Below are 8,208 nucleotides of genomic sequence, written 5' to 3'. Positions count from 1 at the left end.
TAAATCATCAATTCATGGACATAAATATTTCTTAACTATACTTGATGATTTTAGTAGATATACTTGGGTGATTTTATTAAAATCAAAAAGTGAAGTGAAAACACATGTTCAAAATTTTATTAATTTGGTTGAAAATCAATTTGAAACAAAAATTAAATGCATTCGATCAGATAATGGTCCTAATTTTTTTTTTAAGATTTTTTTTCTTCGAAGGGTATAATTCACCAAACTAGTTGTTTGTATACCCCTCAACAAAATGGAAAAGTGGAACGCAAACATCAACAGTTTTCGTGAAGCTGTGAAACATCAATGTTGGCGTGATGCCATGAAATGTGAGATCAAGGCCCTACAGTTGAATCAAACCTGAGACATTGTTCAAACCCCTTCTCATGTATGACCAATTGGGTGCAAGTGGGTATATAAAATCAAACGACTACCGGATGGCAACATTGAGCGTTACAAGGCTCGTCTTGTTGCAAAAGGATACTCTCAAATTGAGGGCATAGATTACTTTAAAACCTTCTCCCCTGTTGTTAAGATGGCCACTGTTAGAGTTGTTCTTGCTCTAGCATCGATTAATCGATGGCACCTCCATCAATTAGATGTTAGCAACGCTTTCTTACATGGGGATCTCAGGGAGGACGTTTACATGGAGATCCCTCCTAGCTTGCTTGGTTACACATCAAGTCAGAGTTGCAAATTGAAGAAATCACCCTATGGATTAAAGCAATCCAGCAGACAATTATGGTTATTCACATGCCCATACTAATCATAGTCTATTCATCAAGGCTTATAATTCTGAATTTACTGCTCTAACTGTATATGTTGATGACATTGTGCTAACCGGTAATTCCCTTGCTGAGATTGAACATATTAAGCATATTCTTCACACTAATTTTCACATTAAGGATTTGGGGAAATTGAAATATTTTTTGGGGATTGAAGTTGCACATTCTGATAAAAGAATTTCATTATGCCAACGTAAGTATTGTTTGGATTTACTGAAAGATTCAGGTATGCTTAGGTGTAAGCCATCCTCCACTCCTATGGATAGTTCTCTTCGACTCCATAATGATTCCTCTAGTTTTCTCGATGATCCCCTATCTTATAGACGCCTAGTTAGAAGACTAGTCTATTTGACAAACACATGCTCTGATATTGCCTTTGCTAGATAGCAACTAAGTCAATTTATGTCAAAACCAACAAAAGCCCATCATGCTGCAACTGTCCGTGTTCTTTGGTATCTCAAAAGGTGTCCAGGCAAAGGCTTATTTTTTCCAAGGACTTGCTCTCCTCATCTACTTGGGTTTAGTGATGCTGATTGGGCAACGTGTATTGACTCTAGGCGCTTTATTACTGGTTATTGCTTCTTTATAGGCAATTCACTTGTTTCATGGAAAACTAAGAAGCAAACTATAGTCTCACGTTCCTCTTCCGAGACTGAATATCGAGCACTTGCTTCCACAACTTGTGAATTACAATGGCTTTCTTATCTTCTAAGAGATCTACGGATTCCCCTTTCCAAGCCTTCCGTACTTTACTGTGATAATCATAGTGCTCTTCACATTGTTGTCAATCCGATCTTTCATGAACGCACCAAACACTTGGACATTGATTGTCATCTTGTCCGTGAAAAGTCCCAAGCTGGATTGATGTTACTGCTCCCAATCCCTTTTTCAAATCAACTTGCGGATATATTCACAAAGACTCTCCCTCCTCAATCCTTCGGCACCAATCTTTCCAAGTTGCTATTACAAAATATTTTTGCGGGCTAACAGAGAAAGCATATAATCCTAACTTAAATACCACATAACAACAACATTATTCGAGAGCAGAGCATTATTTCTCTTTCCTTATATATATTACATTTATGAGAGCATTATTTCCCTTTCCTTATATATATTACATTATGAGTTGTCTACAAATAATACAAGAATATGTTTTGATTCCATTTTATTCTCCTAGGTTCTAGGTCATTCTATTCCCATTATACAGATTATAAATAATGTAATCATTGCTATTATTGAATGAAGAATTTCATATTAATTCGATTTGCCTCATTTCCTTTATTTTTCTGTTATTATTACAAGAATTACGTAAAAAAATGGAGGTTTGAGGAATGGATCGTGGCATATTGCTAAGTTTTGATCCTATTACAGTGCTAATCACTACCACCTTTGTGTTCTAAAATAGTAAAATATAATCGTGGCGGCATAGCACTCACAAAACTTTGCAGATATTTCGTTTTCAATAACTAGTCACGAACACGCAAGCATCATGCATACAAGAAATTTGAGGTTGCCATTGATCCTTTGACCTTCAACTAATTAACTGAACAAAATCCCACTTCAACAATATCATTGCTAGACCATAGATATGAGAGACACTTGAGGACAGCTTAAAAACTTAAGACGCATTAATTAATGAAAACCGTACACGTATGCAAGTAATTAACTATAAAATGCGCACACTTTAGAGGTTGTTCAAACCCTGGTATTGCCGTAAAGTGCTTTTACATTTACAACCCTACTATCTAGATTACCACATTTCATATACAGATCTCTGCAGAATATATAGTCCAAGGTTTTTTATTTGAATACATACATGTCACCCAAACTGTGTTCTGGATTCTTTTGTTAATTACGTTCTCATCAGCCAAGAAAAACAATGAGGGAGGTTGTGATTGTTGCAATTGCTGCTACACTTGGGAATCTTCTGGTTGGATGGGATAGTTCAACCATTGCAGGTATAAATAAAATATACTCATATTCTTCTTTAACATTTTTTTATAGTCTAATCTATATATGTCGTCAGTGTCCTTATTCGAATCTCATCAGTGTCCACCTAGTGGTAAAAAATTCCAATAGTTTACTTCATGTCTTAAGTTTAAACCTCATCATCATCACCATTGTACACTAATGAGGTTTGTAATATAATCATAAAATTGTGACATAAATTAAAGTGAAATTGTTGATTAATATTTGTAATATATATTTTTTATCTTTCTCCCAAATGTTATTCTCTTTTGGGTTTCTAGTACATATGAAACAAATATTCCAAGTCTCAAAATTTAGAAAGTAACAAGAAAAAAAACTTGTGTTGTTGGGTGATGCCAATGGCATTGACATTTAGATCCATGCAGGGGGGCTGAGTTACATCAAACAAGAGTTCCACTTGGAAACAGACCCCACCCTAGAGGGTCTAATTGTGTCCACATCGTTTCTCACTGGCACTGTTGTCACAATATTCTCTGGGACAGTCTCCGACATGCTCGGAAGGCGTCCTATGCTGATAACATCATCGATCATGTTTTTCCTCAGCGGTTTGGTGATGCTGTGGGCACCTAATGTTCTCGTGGTTCTGTTGTCGAGGCTGTTGGATGGAATAGCCATTGCACTGACTATAACACTCACTCCCCTCTACATATCAGAGATTGCACCACCTGACATCAGAGGCACTCTCAACACTCTCCCTCAGTTTTCGTGTTCCGGGGGAATGTTTGTGGCGTACATCATGGTGTTCTGGTTGTCCCTGATGGAGAATCCAAGTTGGAGAGCAATGCTTGGCGTTGTGTCTGTTCCTGCTGTTGCTTATTTTTTTCTGGCTGTGCTTTACCTCCCTGAATCTCCTCCTTGGCTTGTGAGTAAAGGGAGAATCACTGAGGCTAAGAAAGTTTTGCAAAGAATTCGCGGCACTGACGATGTTTCAGGTGATTCTAAAGCTAAACTTTTCTTAATTTGTTATAACAATGTTACCATCATCACTGGCTTATACTCACTCTAATGCTCCAACTCCAATACTTCAACTTCAATAATTAATATTATATGCACTGACATTCTACTGTCTAACAGAAAATCACAGACAATTATATATATATATATATATATATATATATATATATATATATATATATATAATTTTATTAATTTTTATAATAACTAACATAATTGTTATATAAAAATGATTTTTGGTTGCTTGGTTACAATACATGCATGTACACATTTAATTAGGATAATTACATCATTTAGTTATTATATGATAGTTTTTATATTCCATAAAAATATCCTTGTTTCAAAGAAGTTTTATTTTTGCTTTTAAGAAACTATTACAAGACTAAGACTTGACTAAGTTTTTATAAAATATTTAATAATATACGATGGTTTTAGACGGAGATTTCAGTCGCACCAGTCACTTTTTTTTTTTTAATTTTCGTAATATAAAGATCACAACAAAACCTTGAATAATACATATACAAATATACAATTACATCTTATTTAATATTGTGCATATGTGGTGTATGACTAAGCAGATCTAACTTAGTTGATCGAAGAAAGTATGTAAGTAATTATAAATATCTTAATAATATATTGGATTGCTATGGATTAAAAAAAAAAAACATTTGTAGGGTATGCTAATCTTTTAGAATATGCTCAACACCAGTATCCGTGCAGGTTCAACATAGGAATAAGGACACTAATTTGGCTTATGCTTTGATCAATAGGGGAATTGGCTCTGCTGGCTGAGGGTATGAATCCAGGGGGTGAAAACACCACCATAGAAGAGTACATAGTAGCCCCCGCCGGTGACCTCATAGCCAACAAGGAAGCAGGAAGGGATTGCATAAAGCTCTATGGACCCCACCAAGGAGGAGTTTCAATGGTTGCACAACCATTGAGTGGACAAGGTAGCATGGTATCTCGCAGCATGTTAACCTTGTCTCGCCAAGGAAGCATTGTTGCACAGGCTGCAAATCTCAAAGACCCTCTAGTCAATCTCTTTGGGAGCATGCATGAGAATGTTACCCCCCTTGAAGCTGGTGCAGGTTCAAGAAGCATGCTAATGGGGGAGCCAGATCAGAGCCCCTATGGCAACAGTGAGAACCTGCATGCTCCATTGCTTTCAGCACAAGGGAGCACTGTGGAGAGGGTTGGATCCAAAGACATGTTAAAAGTTGGGAGCAATAACACTGACATTGGTGGAGGTTGGAAATTGGTTTATAAATCAACTGACCAGGGTGGGAAAAGGGAAGGGGCACGCCAAAGGGTGTATCTGCGTGCAGATCCTAATGCTGCAGTATTGTCTCAGCAAGGATCTTTTGTTTCTGGCTATGATTTGCATGCAGATGGTAGTACTGAGGCTTTTCCAGCAGCTGCACTTGTTAGTCACTCAGTTATCAGCCCTAAGGATATGAGCATCAAACCAGAAGTTGCTGCCAAACGTACTGGTTGGGGAGGTTTGTTGGATTTAGGAGTCAGGCGCGCATTGGTTGTTGGAATTGGACTGCAAGTTCTTCAGCAGGTAAAACAAAACAGGATTGATTAGATAAACTTCTCGATAAGTACTTACATAAGGAATAAGAAAAAACAAGATAAAATGAATTAATTTAACTTCTATAAGTTAAAAGCAACCTATGCACTTCACTTTTTGTAGAAGTTATCTTGATAAGCTTTTCTAAAAAGTTGATTTTACTTTATGCATAAGTTACTTTTTAACTTATGGAAGAAGCTTACTTAATTTTACATTCTTATTTTCTTCTCCTATAAGTATATACTGAAGATTTTATCCAAACAAGAACAAAGTACTAATTGGTATTACTCCCTTGCAACCTTCTAGTTTTCCTACTGATGAGTTTGGTATTAGGGTGTCGTTTGATCATTGTGTACCTCAAATATTGTGCAATAGTAGTTAATGAGGTTTAGCTCAACTAGTAGAACTGAACAATATCAACAAAAGAAGTCTTTGGTTCGTACTGAATCAACTGATTATGATCTTTCATTAGTACTTTATCTAACCTTTGCTAAGATGCTCTGCTTTTGAAATGGGGCAACCTAGCCCCTCTTAACTTTCCTTCTCAACAATAAAAAAAATCTAAGAATCAAATTTCTTCTTGTTATGGATACATTTACACACTTGTACTCTAAAAGGTTGTTATATATAACCAACCCAACCATATAGAACATTTACTCTATTATACATTCAATTCTTCTTTCACATTTACTCTATTATACAACATCCTAAGGACTTCAATTCTATTACAGTCAATCTTCAAAGTTCTTTTCCATATGCTTAGTACTTGATGCTTCCAAGTGTTGTTTTGAACTTGGTTATAGCAAAAGAGATATGTTGATAGGAAAAGTTAAAATAGCATATTTTCTGTAGTTGTATTGTGTTAATTACACACTATACTAGATTCTTTTCTTAGATTTTAAAAACAGAAGTTTTTTTGTTGCAGGCTGCTGGCATAAATGGATTTCTATACTATGCTCCCCAGATTCTTGAACAGGCAGGTGTTGGGCCACTTCTGTCAAATTTGGGTATTAGTTCAAGATCTGCTTCATTACTTGTAAATGTCATTACAACATTCACTATGCTCCCTTGTATAGCCGTTTCCATGAGGCTCATGGATATTGCTGGCAGGAGGTATGCTTGAATTTCCTTTTAGTTTGTACTCGATTAGATGGGTGGAATGTATAGCAGTTTTACAAGGTTACTACTTCAAGGTTCATTAATTTCTAAGGCTAGATAGTGTCCTATTAGGAATTGAAATAATTTATCTCCATTTTCTGTCCCTTTAGTCCGTTTCCCCAATTAAAAATAACACGGTAGTTAAATTCCATCATATTAGTGCAACAAAAACAAAAAATTTAACACTTAAATATATTTTTAGTTCTTATAATAAATTTATTTTTTGGTTTTAGTTCTTATAAAAAAATTGCACTTTTGATTTTTATAAAATTTTATTTTATAGTTTTAGTTTTTAATGATATTTTTTAGTGCTTATAAATCTGTAAACTTTTGATTTTAGTCCCTCATTAGGAGATATAAATTTTAATTTTAATTAAAAAAAGAAGATATTCATTTTAATATCTATTATTTAAGAAAAATCAAAGTCTATTTTTTCAATAGATAGTTGCCACATTATGGGTGAACAGTAACCCGGATTAAAATGATAAAATGAAATTCTATTGGATTAAAATTATTAGAAAAAATTTATAGCAACTAAAACCATAAAACAAGTATATATTACTTTAACTATAAACAATATTTAAGCCAAAATTTAAACTAGAATGTAACAAATCATGATGAGTGATGACAATGACATTTTTATATATTTTCTCATGACAGGTCAATAATGCTATACACAATACCCATTCTGGTAGTGTCTCTCATGGTACTAGTACTTCGGGACTCATTTCACATGGGTTCCACCCTTAATGCAACAATCACTGCAGTGAGTGTTATGGTATACGAAAGCTGCTTCTGCATGGGACTTGGTGTGATTCCAAACATCTTGTGTTCAGAAATCTTCCCAACAAGTGTTCGCGGAATATGCATTTCTATTTGCTCCCTCACATTTTGGATCTGCACATTGATAGTCACTTCTTTATTTCCCTTCTTGCTCCATCTCCTTGGTCTTACTGGGGTCTTTGGATTATTCGTTGTTGGGTGCATCATTGCATGGATATTTGTCTACTTGAAAGTTCCTGAAACAAAGGGCATGCCTCTTGAAGTCATCATTGAGTTCTTCTCTATTGGTGCGAAGCCTGAATGAAACGTACTGATCTTGCAAGGTTCGGAAGCAAATTAAAAGCTGAATTAATACTCACATAATTTTCATCACAAGGAAGATGGAAAGAAGGATATTGCCATTGAAATATTTTCAAGTTTGATTGCTTTTGATTCCCCTAAAATTATGAGTTTAAAATTTTGTTGGAGGAAGATTGACACCATTTCGGGAACTTTCTACTTTTCTCCTTTGAAAAGAAGATTATAATAATCTAATATTTATTTAGACACAATGTAATTATACCTACAGCTTGTCTGGATACACTATTGGGGACTCATTTGACATAATCTTTCACTTCTTAACCGAAGCTACTAATACTAACATGGCTCTTGTATTGCTATTGGATGTGATGATAAACTGCGTTGCGATAACATACAGTGATGGTTCTGATAGCACGATTGAGTTGAACGATCGCCAAGACCTTATTTTTAGAAGACCACTAAAATTTTCTTATTTAATATATATAAATTTTAAAATAGTTTTATATTATTAAAATTATATATAAAAATTATTTTAGGAAATAAAACAATTACAGGCTATTAGTCAATTAACGGGTGATGTTCATACTTTTCAACAAAAATCTAAACACAATTTTGGAAAAATATGTAATAATTTATGTTCCTAACATTTTGAAAACTCTC

The 8,208-nt window shown here is 34.7% G+C and overlaps 1 protein-coding gene across 1 annotated transcript; it reads left to right on the top strand.

Annotated features, from left to right (window-relative positions):
• Positions 1-2,667: 2,667 nt before the first annotated feature.
• Positions 2,668-7,814, top strand: LOC100792264 (monosaccharide-sensing protein 3). The gene is made up of 5 exons (XM_003548731.4): positions 2,668-2,746; positions 3,143-3,709; positions 4,502-5,298; positions 6,233-6,420; positions 7,126-7,814. Exons 1-5 carry the CDS (start codon positions 2,668-2,670, stop codon positions 7,550-7,552), a joined length of 2,058 nt encoding a protein of 685 aa, XP_003548779.1. The 3' UTR covers positions 7,553-7,814.
• The last annotated feature ends 394 nt before the right edge of the window (positions 7,815-8,208 follow it).

Source organism: Glycine max, chromosome 16, assembly GCF_000004515.6.
Source record: "Glycine max cultivar Williams 82 chromosome 16, Glycine_max_v4.0, whole genome shotgun sequence".
Lineage (NCBI taxonomy): Eukaryota > Viridiplantae > Streptophyta > Magnoliopsida > Fabales > Fabaceae > Glycine > Glycine max.
The sequence above is the reverse complement of the archived record's forward strand: the minus strand, read 5'-3'. Positions and strand labels throughout refer to the sequence as shown.